Source organism: Sminthopsis crassicaudata, chromosome 3 (assembly GCF_048593235.1).
Source record: "Sminthopsis crassicaudata isolate SCR6 chromosome 3, ASM4859323v1, whole genome shotgun sequence".
NCBI classification, from domain to species: Eukaryota; Metazoa; Chordata; class Mammalia; order Dasyuromorphia; family Dasyuridae; genus Sminthopsis; species Sminthopsis crassicaudata.
The window spans coordinates 5,804,997-5,821,307 of NC_133619.1; the positions used below are offsets into that span (position 1 = coordinate 5,804,997).

Below are 16,311 nucleotides of genomic sequence, written 5' to 3' on the forward strand. Positions count from 1 at the left end.
GTCTCCCACTTCTAGTCCTATACTACTCCTTCCACTCCCTAGATGCAGGAGTATGAGGCCATCCACTCTCTTTTAATTTTTTTTTTATTTTCTCAAAATCCCCCCTACAGTGGCTTGATTATTTCTATCATCCTGGGCTACTTCACAAAGAGAAGACCAAAGATTTACTCCCTTAGCTGGACAGCACTGGAAGGAAAGGAAGAATTGTAGTTTGCTGCATATACTTCAATCAGAAGGGGCTTTAATTCTAACCTACCGAGCCAACTTTGGCAAACTTTTTATTCCCAAGTATCTTCATTTGAAGGCAGGGAAGGAGTCCAGGGGGTAACCACTGTGGTAATTATGAGCTCTCTTAGAGATTCCACAATCCTGTGAAAATGGTCAGGGACATGCCTTGGCATTTGTCCACCCATAGGCTGATCCAAATGAGTAAGACCTAGTTGGAAAAAGAACAGGAGTGAGACTCTTAAGCATCTCACTGAGAGTCTTGGCCAAGCTAGAGAGAAACCATGGAGTAAAACAAAGGTCCAATGAGGGAGGACTTGACAGCTCCTTCTGCCTTGTGGTATCACATACAGAAGAAGAGATGGCTGAGGGAGAGGAAAGCATGGTGGACTAAATTTGTGGTACTAACCAACCCTTGGCTTTTCTGCTCACCCAGGTTGTGGCTGGCTGGCCAGCTGGGCACGAGTTGGTCTCAGGAGTGGGAAGGCCATAGAAACACTGCAGGAAGGCAGATTGGGTATAATCAAACCCGTTGGAAGGAGAGGATCGATCGGTCACCTCAGGGAGAAAAGAGCTCAATGGGACACATCCCCTTGGCTGGAAAATCGCTTATTAATGAAAAGCAGAAAAGAGGGATGCTGATGTGTAGAAGTTTGGCAGTCAACTCGGCCTTTCTCTGTTCTTAGATTGATGCTTATGTCAAAAGTCCTGAGGAAATAGGATTCATTCACATGAGGACCACACAGTTCTACTAAGTGGCAGTTTAGAAAATTAAAATATTAGCCAAAGAGAGAGAAGGGGATTATATCCCCACTTTTAACTCTAACTTGCTGTGTGATGTTGGACAAATTGCTGTATTTCGCTAGATTCCTTTCCTAGAAAATGAGGGGGCTAGAATGTCAGCACCAGTGATTTGCACACTTTCTGTTCTCAATTTTGAATTGAACTCAGTGACATCTAAAGTTCCAGATTCTTCTAGTAGCCTCTGAATACAAATGGAGACAGTCCAACGTTCCAGCTGGAGCACACATTTCTGGCCACAATAGTCCCACCATGATGTAGTGCAAGTTGTCTTCTGCCCACAGTCAGGCCACTGCATTCCCAGAGAGTTACAGTTTCAGACAATTCTCCTGCTGGGCAAAGGAGATGTTGATAAAGATCCATTTAAGCAAGTTAGTTTTGTTGCTAGCACCTTTGATGCTCGTGCTGCCTTCTCACTTGCTCTCTTTCCTTGCCTTATGTGTTGGAAGCTTCTCCCTCTGTATGCTCACCTCCCATGCTACTTTCTGCAAGAAACCTTTCTTCTTCCATCAGCTGCTGATGCTTCTTTAGAAAACTAGCTTGTATCTATGGCATATGTGTTGTGTCCCACAGTAGAGAGCAAACAGTTTCATTTCTCTACCCCCCAGCATATAACGAATGCTTGTGGACTGCTGGATTACAGTAATACACAAGGTGACAAGAGTGTGGACAAGCTACAAATCAAAGTAGGTGCTCCTGATCATTGTTGGCTCCTTCTTAGAAGAAGAGAGGTCACTCTCCTAGTGGCTTCCAAGCTCTAATTCCCCTTCATATCTCTTTCCCAACAGCCTCACATATATACCTGTGACAAGGGGGATAGGGGATTACCAACATTATATCCTCCATTCTCCTTGCTTTTTTCTAGCCCAGACTCTTGATTTACCACCATAGGTACATGCCAGTGGAGAAACTTCTTTTACTGATGCAGCACTGTCCTTAATCAGCATTTATTTTTTTAAAATTTTTATTAAAGCTTTTAATTTTCAAAACATATGCATAGATAATTTTCAAAATTCATTCTTTTTTGCAATCTTGTGTTCTAATTTTTCCCTTCCTTCCTTCCACCCTCCCAAATGCCAAGTAACCTAATATATGTTAAACATGTGTAATTCTTCTATGCATATTTCCACAATTATCTTGCTGCCCAAGAAAAATCAGCTCAAAAAGGGAAAAAAGGGAAAGAAAACAAAATGCAAACAAAGGTTTAAGGTAGCTAAATGGCACTGTGGATAGAGCATTGGGTCTGGAACCAGATAAAAATCCAGCTTCAAACCCTTATTATTTTACAATATTCTTATTTACTCATTGTCTTCCTCAGTTTCAGGTTCTGTAAATGGGGATAAGGAGCAGCTAGTTGGTACAGTGCCAAGCCTGAAATCAGGAAGACGTGTTCAGATCTAGGCTAGGTCATACTCCTGGGTGACCCTGTCACTTAATCCTTTTTGACTGGGCTTCCTTATATGTAAAATGAGCTAGAGAAGGAAATGGTCAACTCCAATAGGGTCATGAAGAGCTGGACATGACAGAAAAAAAATGGAATCACAACAAATAGGAATAATAATAACATTTGTTTCCTGGAGTAGTTGTAAGATTAAAATATAATATTTATAAAACTCGACGCCAACTTTCACTCATTACATAAATATTACTATTTATTATTAAATCACTATTATTACACCAGGTTGATTTTCCTTGTGCTGTTCTTTCACATCCATTCCTACAACTTCAACCACCATCTCTCAGGTGATGACTTTCTATCTCCACCTACCTTCAGGACAGCTTATTGAAATCAGAAGCACAGAGATTCTGATTTGGAGGTTGTTTCACAGGCCATCTCCTCCAAACTGGGCAAACTGGGTTCGTCCTTTAACGAACAGTTCTTCAGCTTTTGCTCAGAAATGGGAAGCCACCATCTCCCAAAGATGTTATTTGTGAACTGTTCTTTTAGAAAATGTTTTCTCCTCTACAGTGCTTCCTCCCAAATTAATTTGAAATTTGCCTCTTTATGACTTGTGCCTTTGATCAGAGAATAAAGAGACTAAAGCTAATCTTAATTCAGCGCCACTGACTCCATCCCCTTTCTTATTCAATAGCTTCTCCTCTCTCTCATTCCTCCCATTTTGAATCTTCACTCTTGTGGAACTACTGTTTCCTTGCCTAATAGCTGAAAACATGTCAGAGTATCCCCTAGCCTCAAAAACAAAAATTCTCACTGAAATCTCCCAGTATTGCCATCCCCAGTTCCTCTTTAAATAGACTTCAGGAGAGGAAACAAAAGACTTTGATTCTTCTTTCCTCATTCTTCTTAATCTCCTGAAATCCGACTTCCAATCAAATGACTTTTTTTGAAATCGCTCCTTCCAGAGACCATGGATCCTCTGAGTGTCAAACCAAGGGTCTCTTCCAAGATTCATCCTCTTCGACTTCTATGTTGTATTGATGCTGCTGACCACCCTCTCCTCAATCCATTCCCTTCTCTGGGCTTTTGGGACACGGTACCCCCTGGGCTGCCCTTGAACTGGCCCATCTGCTTCTTCTGTGTTGATCCACATCAATCCCACCATTTGTAGACGTCCTCCAAGTGGAGGCAGTCATTACCTCCACCCAGAACAGTCTTGTCTTCTACATATAATCATACAGTGACACAACATCTCTTTGTCTCCCCCATGAGACTGTCAGCTCTTTGAGGGCAGGAGCTATTTCCGTTTTCCTTGTATCTCCATCGTTCAGTCCAATTCCTTGACAAATTTAAGAAAAGTTTGTTTGGTTTTTGTTCATTGATTTTAGGCGATGGAGCTTTAGATTCTTGCGCTGCTGTCATGCTCTACCTACATTTCTTTTTTTCCCGAACAGAAATGATCTACCTAGAATCCAGAGATGGGGAACCTCACGCGTTCTAGATCGGCTGGTTTACTCCTGATTGTTCTAAAGTTTTCTCTTACATTAAGTTATTTTCTTAAGTGTCTATGACTCAAGGAGGCACTGGTGATCAAGACAATGATAAATGATATTTCCGAAAGCTTTAGCAATCAGAAAGTGCCGAAGGAAGATGACTTCTCTCAGCTTGGAGGCTGGATTGTGCTGAAAAGATTAATTAGGAATCTCCGCCTGGGTTACAATAAATCCTTGACGTTGGTGACCACACTATATCTGCCAAGAAAACCCCAAGCGGGGTCACAAAGAGTCGGCTGTGATAGAGCAACAACGAAATCCACTCCCTCTCAGTTTAGGGGACAGGAAACAGCCCTGAAAGTTCAGTGATTCCCAGACCCGACACAAAAAGATGCTCAAGTCAAATTGAAAGCAGGACAACTAAGGTTTAAGGTGATCGTGGGCAAGTCACCAGTCCCCTAACTCTCTGTGCCTTGGTTTCCCCCTTTTGTAAATTAGCGAGGCCAGGGTTTGGGCTCTATGGAATCCAGGGTCCCTTCCTGCTCTCCAGCTACAATCCTCCACTTCTCCCATTTCCCATTCAGGGTTTTCTGCATTTTGGAACAGCTTCTCCGCGGCGAGAATCCCAGGCTTGGGGAGGGAAACTTTGAACTGGGAGGTGGAGGGGAGGTGTCAGGAGCAGGGATGGGGAGGCGGGGAGGCCGGGAGGCCGGGGCAGCTACTGAGCCCGGAGAAGAGGCAGACCGTGCGGAGGCCAGTCCTTACATCGCTGGCACAACCTTTCGGGCAAAACCCCACCCAGAAATCCGGGCGCACTCGGGAGCGACGCTGGGAACAGAAACGGAGGCGAGAGGGTCCAGCCCTGCGCTCCTGGCAGCGCGGCGGAGCCCGGGCCGGCCGGCCGCAGCGCGCAGTCCCATTGCCCGGGAGCGGGCAGCCCGAGCAGGAGCGCGCGGGGGGCGGGAGGCAGAGCCGAGCTCTGCCTGCCGATCCCGGCGCTCCGGGCAGCCGAGGCAGAGGAGGGGGAGAGGCAGGGTGCAGCCGCGGCGGGGGAAGCGCGGCCGGGAGGCCGGCTCGCCTCAGCAGGACCGGCACAAGTCACAAGCCCCTTAGTTCTCCTCCCCCCCCGGGCCTCTCCGGCTCTGTCTCTCCGGCTCTTTTCTTTGTCTCTCTGTTCGTTTTTGTTTGTTCTCTGTCTCTCTCTCTGTCTCTCTCTCTCTCTCTCTCTCTCTCTCTCTCTCTCTCTCTCTCTCTCTCTCTCTCTCTCTCTCTCTCTCTCTCTCTCTCTCTCTGTCACTTTCTCCCCCTTTCTCTCTTCTGTCCCTTTCTTTCCCCTTTCTCTTTCCACCCCCGTGGCTCTCCCTTCCGCCCCTTTCCGTCCGCTCTGTGTCCCTCCCCCTCCCTCGCTCCCTCCCCCGGTGCGCCTCTCCCCTCCCCCCCGTGTCTCGCTCTGTCCCTGCCCCGCGATCGGGAGGCGGCGGCTAGCCGGCCGCCCACGTGGGGCTCCCTCCATCAGTGGGCCGGGAGGCCAGAGGGAGGCAGAGCAGCCGCGGGCTCGGCCGGGAGAGGAGCGCGAGCGGCCGCTGTGCGTGTGCCGGGGAGCGCCCAGCCCTCCCCGAGCGGGTGTCCGGGAGCCTCGGCGGGCGCGAGCGGGAGGATGCGGGACCGAGGCGGCGGCGGCTGGGCTGCGCTGCGGGGCGCGGGGCTGCTGCTGCCGCTGCTGGGGCTGCTGCTGCCGGGGGGCCCGGCGCGGGGCCAGGAGCGCGCCCCCAGGCCCTCGCAGCGCTTCGAGCTGCTCTACAGCCGCGGCGTCGAGGCGTTCTCGGCCGGGGACTTCGAGGCGGCCGTGCGCTACGTGGAGCAGGCGCTGAGCAGCCGGCGGCGGCTGCGGGAGGAGCGGCTGCGCTGCCGCCTGGAGTGCGGGCTCCGGGAGCCGCCGGGCAGCGCGCGCGGCGCCGGGCCGGCCTGGGAGCTGCGCTTCCTGCGCGCCCTGCTGGAGCGGGCTCGCTGCGTGCGCCTCTGCGAGCGGGGCTCCGAGGACGGGCCGGAGGCCGGGCCGGGCGACGCGGAGACTGCCGGGAAGCTGAGCCGCAGCCCCGCAGACGTGCGGCTGGACTTCCAGAGGAGGATGCCCTACAGCTACCTGCAGCAGGCCTACAGCCAGGTGCGTACCGGCGGCTCGCGCGCTCCCGCCCTCCGTGCCTTCCTCCTCAGCTGACCTCCCTCCCTCCCTCCCTCCGGGTCCGTTGCCCTCATTTCTTTATGTGGGAACCCCCCCCCCCCCCGCGTGCTTCTCCACCTCCCCAAGACCTCCGACACAAGGTCCTCGGCGCAGCGCCCTTTTAGAGGGAGACAAACTGTCACCAAAACTCCGGCACCGGGAAAAGTTCGCCCTTGAGGAGGTACGGGAGGGGGGAACCTGGGGCGCATCGGAGTTTAGGGATTCCCTCCCTGATGTTTGGCCAGTTTTCGGAGCGCTCTGGACCCTCATGTCTGTCTCCTAAGTGAGAGAAGGGCAGGGCAGCGCAGCCTTGCGCCCGTAGGTGCAGAGAGTTGAGCCCTTTGAATGGGACCTGCCGGGAGCCGCATCCCCATGGTGCCAGTTCCCCAATCCTGGCACCTCCGCCAGCTTCCGACCTGGGAGCCGCGCGAATCGCAGCACGGTACTTGCCACTTGTTGGAAATCGGAGGTCGGCCAGAGGCGAGGCCGGGGCCAGAGGCGAGGCCGGGCCCAGAAGGGAGGCCGGGCACGGAGCTCCCTCACCCCCCTCCCCGTCTTTTCCCCGCGTTACTAAAGGAAAACCTCCCAGGGAGCAGCTGCTCCGCGGAGCCGGGGCAGTGCGAGGACGCTGGCGTGCCGGGCCGAGCAATCCGCTCTAGCTGCGTCCAGCCTTCACTGCTGCCCTGGGAACTCTGGAGCCCGAGCGGGGCTCGGGAGGGGCCCCGCCCCCGCCAGGGATTTCTTTACCGCTCTTGCTGGAGGTCAGGAAAAGGAGGAGTTTCTCTTTGAAACGACCCCAAGAAAAGATGGGCAGGATACATGGCTCAGCTAGAAAAATGCCCTCCTTGATCTTAGCCTTCATGTGGCCAGGGCACTCATGGCCCGGCCCGGGCAAGGGACGAGCCGGTGCCGGGCTCCTGGGGAGGGGGCCCCCCGGAAGCCAGGCAGCCGGGGCTTCTCTGAGTCAGGCTTCCTTCTGCGTTGACTCGATGACGTGATTGTCTGAGGGAAACCTTAAGTGGAAATAATCTGCCTTCTTTTCTCTGAAGGCATGATTTGTGGGGTCCCAGGGAAAGCCGTTAACACCCAGGAGAGAAGAGATGTGGAAGACCTGACAACAGAAAGGCCTTCTGTGTCCTCCACTCGGCGGGGGTGGGGGTGGGGCGGGGGCCCACAGAACTCCCGAGGGGGGAGCTGCCCTCGTGCTGACTAGTCAATAATCCTTTCCAGATCCATTCTGAGTTCTCCAGTCCAGAAAAGTAAAGCACATCAGTGCTGAATCTCCGAAAAATAAATAACAGGGAGTTGTGCTAAATGTTTTCCTTGGGTTCTATAAATAAGCCGCTAAAAGCTTTGGAGATCCGCTGGCCCCCTCCTCCGTTCCCCCCCCCTCCCAGGGTGAGCAGGCATTCACCCCTGCTTTCTGTCACCCTTCCCTGAGGAGGAAAGCAAAGCCCAGATGTAAGTCTTGGGGGGGGGGAGAGATAGGGAAGCACAAGGGGATCAGAGGGTTTCTGGGAGATTTGTCCCATCTTAGGATGCTAGTGAGACACCTTATAGCATAAGCAACAAATAGAAGGGTCAGTCTGGGAGGCATCGAGCTTCTTACTGGCTCTGCCCCAAGTCACCTCTTCTGCTTGTGTCCCCCAAACCACGCTCTAAGATTATAAATGCCTGAAGAGTTGCTGAATCTGCCCTCGTGGATGGGGATTTTTAAGCAGGAATCCCTGCGTCCTAATGGAATCATAAATTTGGACCAAAAAAAAAAAAAAAGGCAATGAGTTAAATCCAGTCATGAGTCCCATCAGGCACCTCAGTGGGAAGACTCCCTTAGGTGTGGTCTGGTGAGTCAACTCCGTTTTAAGAAGCTCTTTCATGAAAATTGTGAATTTCTGTACTTGTTGAAACAACCGGTGTCTGTATGGCAAGCTCACCACCTCCATTCCTCACAGGAGCCTATGGTTGGAATGGGTGGGGAGGCCAGTGCTATCTTAGGATCCATTTCAGAGGAACTGACTTCTCTGGCCTGGAAGTCTCCACCATTGGCGGATCTGGGTCTTATTTCTCATGCCTTTCACTAGCAGATTACTCTTTGAGGAAAAGTAAATACCTGCTCCAGTACTCCTGGCCAGTTTCCCTGGCTCAAAGTGACTCCTAGCTGTGACATAACCCGGACCTTGTTTCAGGATCTGTTTCAATGCTTGAAACCATCCCATCCTCAGGAGACCAGAACAGGCTCATCTGAGGTCACATTGATGTGAGTCTGAGCTTTCGTTTAGTTATTTTAATCACATAATGCATCTGGAGAAAATGCCCCCCCCCTGAGAGTCTATTTGTCCTCCTTTCCTCAACTGTATAAGGATAACGATAACATTGTAAGGATCAAAAGATAATATCTGTAAAAGCACAAATATAGTATCCATCACATAATAGCTTAGGAATAGGTGTTATAGCAATAATTATCCCCTCTTCCCCTTCTGCTTTACCTCCCCCTCCTTTGTTGAACAGAAAGTATGTTGGGAGTTTGGGAAAATCTTAAAAAGGGAAAAAAGAAGGATATTGAGTATAGTCAGAAAATTATTAAATAAAAGAGTTCAAGTTAATTTAATTACTTAATTGAATACATACTGTGTACCAGCCACTGAGTTTGGGCAACAAGGCCAAATAAATAAATAAGCAAACAAAGAAATAAGCAAATAAATAAAGATTCCTTCTTTCCAGGAATTTATATTCTACCAAGGGTGGGGAAGGAGATACAGCAAGTACAAAAGTTAGAAAATATGAAATGCATCTCTCTCTCTCTCTCTGTCTTTCTGTCTCTCTCTCTCTCTCTCTGTCTGTCTCTCTGTCTATATATACATATATGTATATATACATATATATACACAGATATACATACATATATATGCATATACATACACACACACATATATATATATACATATATATATGTATGTATCTCTAAAGAGAGAGTGTACACTATTCAGGATGATAATTGAACATAATCCTTCCTCTTTCTGCTTCCTTCTCCTTTTCTCTCTTCACCCCACACCCTAAATCCATGTGTTTCCATCAAAGACAGTAAGTAGAATATTCAGGAACAGCATTACATCTAGACAAAATATGCTATCCTGCACCCACCAATCATCGGAACATGATTTTGATGTTCCACTAAAATAGTCCCACAAACACCCAAGCAGGGCTCGAGCCCGAGGTCAGCATATCTGCTTAGCCATGATTACAGCAACATGTAAGTTAAAAACGATTTTGCTTTATTTCCTTGATGTTCAAGATGAAAGTTGACTGATGGTCACTGACCCACAGACAAGGTGGAATTAGTTAGCAAGAGTTATTATTCACAAAGGGGTATCAATGCAAAGATCCAGTATCTGTCCCCATGTAGCCAGGGAAGGCATTTGGAGAGTAAAGAAGATGCAGTTCTCTATTTGCTGGGCCATCATTTCCCAGAGTGGGGTGGATATCTTCCCTTACTTTGCCCCTTAGAATTCCTAGTGTGTTTCAGAGATCTGCTCCGAGTACCATCTCCTCCATGGAGCCTCTCATTATTCAATCATTTTTTTGTTCTTTTCCTCTCAATCTTTCCTTCAGTTTTTTACAAGTTGGATCCCCAATGCCTACTTTGAGTGTAAGCTCTGAGGATTATTTCTGCTGCTTATGGATTTGAACTCAATTAGAGGAATGTTTTATGTTGAGGTTTGGGAGAATTCCCACAGTATCACAGACCTTTGACTTGTTGGAATTAGTGATTTTGGGTGTGATCCTCAATAGCTTTCAGTTCTTGGCTTATATGAGCTTCCCTACTTCTCACTCTTTGAGGATTTCTCATGCTGGGGGTGGGGAGAGGGCTCCATGTTTCTATAACTCACATGCTTTGGTGTGTTGCTCTGTTTACCACGTGTCCTGAAATGAGTGAGACCCTTTTGATAACATTTTCTCCTTCATGCATGGATGCTATCTATGCAGGGCAGTAGTCACAGAACTTTCCCTTTGTCCTGTTCCCAGCTCCTAAAAATGAAAGTAGGGCTGCTGGGTTGTTTCCCTTTCAACACGCTCTCCCTCATGCTTCCTCCTTCCATGTGATCCTCATTTTTCTTTTCCAGATTCTAAAGGAAATGGAATGAGGTTAGTCCACTAACCTTGACCCTCCTCAGCATTCACAATGCCAGACAGCATGTTATGTTGCATTTGTCATGTTGTTGGACCTCTTGGTGAGGTGCTGAAGTTCCACTTTTTAGGAGAACTCCTGTCCCTTTCCTCCTGCCACTGAAAAGCAGCCCATTTGACTTTCTAGAAGTAATGGATGTGGGAAGAAATTGGCATCTGGGTGTGAAACTCTGTTAGGTTCACGTGTTCAGTACAGAAAAGAAACTGAATTAAATCACTCTGCCACTTTTACAGGAAATATAATACCTCAAGGGGCCCCAGGAAGGTATTGGGTTAATTGACTTGAAGTTACGTCCCCTTCACCCAAACTCCTTTAATTTAATATTTTGGAGCGGCAATTTTGAGTGAGTTCTGTTTGGTTCTGTTTCTGAATGTCAGGAGTCTTTCTGCTAAGAGAGCCTCATTTGCTCACTTAGGTTGGATTTTTGTGCAAATCCTTGGTTTGGGGAGGGTTGGATTCTCAGCTATTACAAAATACCCATATATTATGGTGTGTTGTAGGTCACAGGTTATAGAAGTACGAGACTTCAGAGACAATTTTGTCCAGTCTTGTCAGTTTTATTGATGAGGAAATAGGAAGAGAGAAAGAAGCCAAAAGGTTTGCCCAAGAGCTCAGGTATCATGGAGACACCTGCATTTTACTTTGTGAGCAGCAGAGGAAGAGAATGCTCAGTCCTATATGCATGACTTTTACATTTCATATTTAAAGTAGAATTTGCATGAGCAAAGTGCCTCATTCTTTCTTTATAATCTGCAGCTGTAAGAAGCTAAACTGCCCCCCAAATCATTTATTGATTCAGAGATGAGTCAGATCAACAAAATAAAATTAAAATAAGAGAAATTATATCGGATAATAAAATCTCTGTTGGATTTTGTCATCTTTGGACCATTTTTTCCAGGCCCTATAGCTAGCGCATGTTTCCTCTGAACCTCTGTCTTTTAAGATTCTTAATTTTCTTTAAGATTCAACTGAAGACTTTAGATGTCTTACTCATAAAATCAAGGTATCATTCCATAAATCCATCCACATCAGACATTTACAAGCTGTTATCATTTTACAGAGGAAATAAGTTAAACTACTCAGTCTCTTATTTCCAGCTAAGTCACTCAATTAGGTTCTCTCCTACAGAGAACTGGCATCCAGGAGTCACTTCTCCTAGTTCATGTTTTGGCCTGTAGTTCACAGATTGCTCTTCTGGGGAGAAATAGGTGGAAGTTTGAAAAACTTTGTTTCCATTTGCATGTAATGTCACAGATAAAAATTCTTAATAAAAACATTCAAAAGTGTTATTGGTTGTTAAAAGCAGGTAGTGAGTTCCCATCAGTGTAGATATTCAAAAGAATGACCTCAGAACAGAGCAGAGGATAACTGGGATGAGGGAACTATCTTTGGAGGTCTCGTTCGAGGCTGTGATACTATGAATTCTATGATAAGTGATCACTGACAATGTTTTTTTGGGGTTATTGGAACCTTCTGAACTCTTTAGTTTGGGTCATTATCATTCATATCTGAAGGTAAATAAATAAAAACTCACCTCTTGAAAAACTGCCTCAATATTCCTGTGAAACTATGAATCCTTTGTTCATTTCAAGGCAACAAACATTTATTGAGCACCTACTGTATTCCAGGTATTGTTCTCAATTTGGGAATGCAAAATATTAGCCTTCTCTTACTCCAGGAGCTAATATTCCAATATAGGAAAATAGCACATAAAAGGGAGCTGAAAATGGGGGAAGTGCTGAAAGTAGAGGGTTGGGAGGAACAAAGATAGAGACGACATTCAAGAAAGAATGGGAAGAAGCAGGAGCCATGGAAGCCTGGGCCCATTCCCATCCCCAAAATGTGGCATGGAAGGCCCCACTTATGGGAAAAGGGACCAGCATGGCAGAGGGATGTGGGCCAGCCTTGGAGTGAGGGAGGTGAGGGGGAAGAAAGGAGCCAAATTGGGGAGGAAAAGTCTGCAAGAGGCAGAAACAGCTGGAAACAAAAAGTTTGAAATCTATTCAGTGTTTGCTGCCCACCCTCGTGGCCTCTGCCCCTTCCAGGTGCCTCTAATCTAGGAGGAGATATAGGATGTCACTCAGATCAGCAGTGTAAAGTAGAAGGCTGCAAGGGTCAAGCTCAGGCGCCGAGCTCCGGAAGAAGAGCTCAAATTATTTCTAGCTAGAATGATTCCAGGAAACTGAGGGGAAGGAAGCTGTGACTTGGCTTTTTAAAGATAGATTTTGACAGGCAGTGATGGGATAGGGAACAGACAGCAGGCCTGAGGGAGGGTGTGAGCAAAATCATGTTTACTGAGCAAGGTAGAGAACATGAATTTGAGAAAATAACCAGCACATCAGAGGACTTTCATGAAATACAGACTGATATTTGTTATATAAATAAAAAGCCTGGAAGATCCGAGTTCAAATTCATTTCCAGATTCCTACTAGCTCTATGCCCTTAGTTCATGTTTGCCTCAGTTTCCTCAGCTATACAATGGGCATAATGATAGTACCTGCCTCACAGACAGGCTGTAAGGATCAGTTCATTTTAAGTGCTCAATACAGTGTCTGATGGACAGTAGGTGTTTAATAAATGCTCTTTCCCCCTTCTTTCCCATCTCATGAGCTGTATAATGGCCATGTGATATGGATGGTACTTTTCCCATTTCATAATGAGAACATTGATGCCCAGAGAGGTCATACAACTAAAAGATCAGTGGGGAAATGGGAATCTAGGTCTTCTTGGCTCCAAAATTCCCACTCTATCCACTGACCCATTTGACCTTTCATATGTCTATGTTTGAAACCAGAGGGCAAAGGTCCTCAGTCAGGCTAAAAATTTAGCCTTTATTTAATGGACAACAGGGAGACATCTAAGGTTTTTGAGTAGGAGAGCGTATATTAGAAAGAATTAGATTGGAAAAGGTAAGAGCCAGGAGGATGAGAAAGTGTGGATTGGGTGCTTATTTGGGTCCTCAAGAAAGTTACACTGCAATCATCATGGTCCCCTGTCCTTGGGAGCTCATGGGACTCTTGCGTAGTCCTTTTGTGATCTGGTCTGTCCCATATCTCCCAGCTCTCTCTTGATGGGGGCTGAGAGACTCAAGGATAACCTGAGGCCCTCAGATTAGCCAGGTTTGTACTCCCTGACTCCCATCGAGCCTCTCTCCCAGGCTCTCCCTGAAAGCTGAGGCTTCCACCTTTGTCCCGATTGCCTTCCGTGCGTGTTTCTGCACCTCTCCCACCTCCCAGCCTGCCATCTCCCTTGTGGGCACGTGCCTGTTCTGCTTGGCAGAGGTCTATGGAAGTTGCCGTTCAGAGTTCATCCTCCTGGGATGAAGTTACTTGCCTATGTGGGTTCCCATTTTAAAATGTAGTGATTTAAATAGTTCTTTCTGATATTCAATTTCCCCAGCAAGATCCACAGAAAGTTTATTCTTTGGACTTCAGACATTTACAGTCTCCTTTCCCCAGGACTCCAGAGACTCAAGATTTGGGTGCCATCTGGCAGGATGGGCTTAAAGCAGCCAAATGATTGGAAGCTCTTAATTCTCTAGGGACAAATGGAAGAAAGACACGGGGAGAGGCTCACTCGTATTTCTATAGAAAAATGAAGGCAGAGACATTCTAAAGAGAGGTTTTCAGTGCCAGAAACTAGCGAGTCCGAACTGGTGCAGGCTGTACTCTAGCTGGGGCGCTGCAGGGTGGGCAAGAAGGGCAGGGCTGATTTGAGAGCTTGGGATGAGTGCCCACCTGAGGGGGCAAGAGGAGGCACGGAACCCAAGGTGAGGAACGATCAGATCAGACAACTGGGAGCCTGTCTCTTGAAGAGACATTAAACTGTTAGGAAGGGGAGGGAGGGCAAGCACATATTCTCTCTCTGGGTCTCTTTCTGTCCCTCCGTGTGTCCCTGTCTCTTTCTGTCCCTCTTTGTCTGTTTCTCAGTCCCAGTCTCTGTCTCTCCCAGCCTCTCTAAATAAATAAATTTACTTTTGGACAAGTCAGACTCTTGAACTTCCCATCACCATTTACTGAATAGGCATCTTGTGCTGGATATTTAATAAATAAATCCAGGTTTTTTAGCTGCGAGTTTTGCTAATAATAAAATGTACCTGCCAATATTTGCAAAGAACACATGCCTGAACAAGACCCAAGGGCACTGGCATAGCACACCTAATTCTGATGATTCCACGATCATGTCATACTGCCTTTGAAGCTGTTCTTCACATACTTGCCTTGCCACTAAAACTAATCTGCTCACTATTTGTCGACTAGACAATCAATCCATCTCCCTCTTCCCAGTCTTTACCTTCATGCCTGGATATCCTCCTTCTTCATTTCCATCTCTTGGAATATTTGCCTTCCTTCAAAACACTGTTCACTTGCCACTTCCTATGAGAAATCTGGCCTTCTGCTGATGCTCTTAGGGATCTATCCCTTCTCAGGTCATCTTGTGTTGGCTTATGTTTATACTTTTTGTGTAGAGATTATTGCACATTCATCTTACATCCTCCCTTAGTACAACACAAGTATCCTGAAGACTTAGTGCATAGTTGTTGCTTACTAAGTATTTATAATATCATCATAGCTTTTGTGCCAAAAGACATCTTAGAAGCTGGTAGATCCAACCCCCTTCCTGTCACAGATGAGAAAACCTTAGAGCAGGAACTCTAGCTGATGTCCATGAATTTGGATTCAATTAGTTAGAAAGGTAGATAAATGGATGGTTGGATGATAACTGGATAGATGGATGGATGATAACTGGATAGATTGGATAGATGGTTGGATGATAACTGGATAGATTGGATAGATGGATGGATGATAACTGGATAGATTGGATGGATGAGTGGATGATAACTGGATAGATTGGATAGATGAGTGGATGATAACTGGATAGATTGGATGGATGAGTGGATGATAACTGGATAGATTGGATGGATGAGTGGATGATAACGGGATAGATTGGATGGATGAGTGGATGATAACGGGATAGATTGGATGGATGAGTGGATGATAACTGGATAGATTGGATGGATGAGTGGATGATAACGGGATAGATTGGATGGATGAGTGGATGATAACTGGATAGATTGGATAGATGAGTAGATGATAACTGGATAGGTTGGATAGATGGATGGATGATAACTGGATAGGTTGGATAGATGGATGGATGATAACTGGATAGGTTGGATAGATGGATGGATGATAACTGGATAGGTTGGATAGATGGATGGATGATAACTGGATAGGTTGGATAGATGGATGGATGATAACTGGATAGGTTGGATGAGTAGATAACTGGATAAATTGGATAGATGATAACTGGATAGATGGATGGATGATAACTGGATAGATGGATGATAACTGAATAGATTGGATAGATGGGTGGATGATAACTAGATAACTGGATAGATGGGTAGATAATAACTGGATAGATGGGTAGATAATAACTGGATAGATGGGTAGATAATAACTGGATAGATGGATAGATATAAAGATGGATAGATAGACAGATAACCGTTAGGGAAAGACTTCAGGATTAGCCCAAACCCTGAATATCTAATTCTACTCACGGGAGGATTTCAGGGCCAGCCTGAACCCTGATATCTGGTGAGGAGTGATGAAGTGCTCCTGATGATGGTCAAGCACACATCTATTTAATCAAGACAGCTTTCCCCCTTATATACCCTAGAACCAAGGCTTACTGCGCATGCACCAAATTTTTAACTATGGACAGGTGTTTCCCACTTGTGTTTAACTCTGCTTCAAGTAAGCACAGGTAGTCACAATCTCTTGATTTCTCGGGAAGGCTAAGCTGCCCTTAAGGGGGGATGGGCCAAACCATATATAGTCAGCAGGGTTCCTTACTGGATTAAAGGGTTTTATACGTGGTCCAGGGTTCTCCACTATCTGTGGCCCTCAATGTATTTCAATTGCATTCATTTCCATTATAATCCTATGGATTTTCTTTGATTCATTTGAAAACATAATTCTTCGAAGTG

At 46.6% G+C, this 16,311-nt stretch overlaps 1 protein-coding gene across 1 annotated transcript in view; it reads left to right on the forward strand.

The window, feature by feature from the left end:
* Positions 1-5,372: 5,372 nt before the first annotated feature.
* The window catches only part of P3H2 (prolyl 3-hydroxylase 2), a 124,954-nt gene continuing 114,015 nt past the window's right edge, over positions 5,373-16,311 (forward strand). Inside the window, exon 1 of the mRNA XM_074297877.1 lies at positions 5,373-6,082. Coding sequence (XP_074153978.1) covers positions 5,576-6,082 — 507 coding nt within the window. The 5' untranslated portion in view covers positions 5,373-5,575. The remainder of the gene's footprint in view (positions 6,083-16,311) is intronic.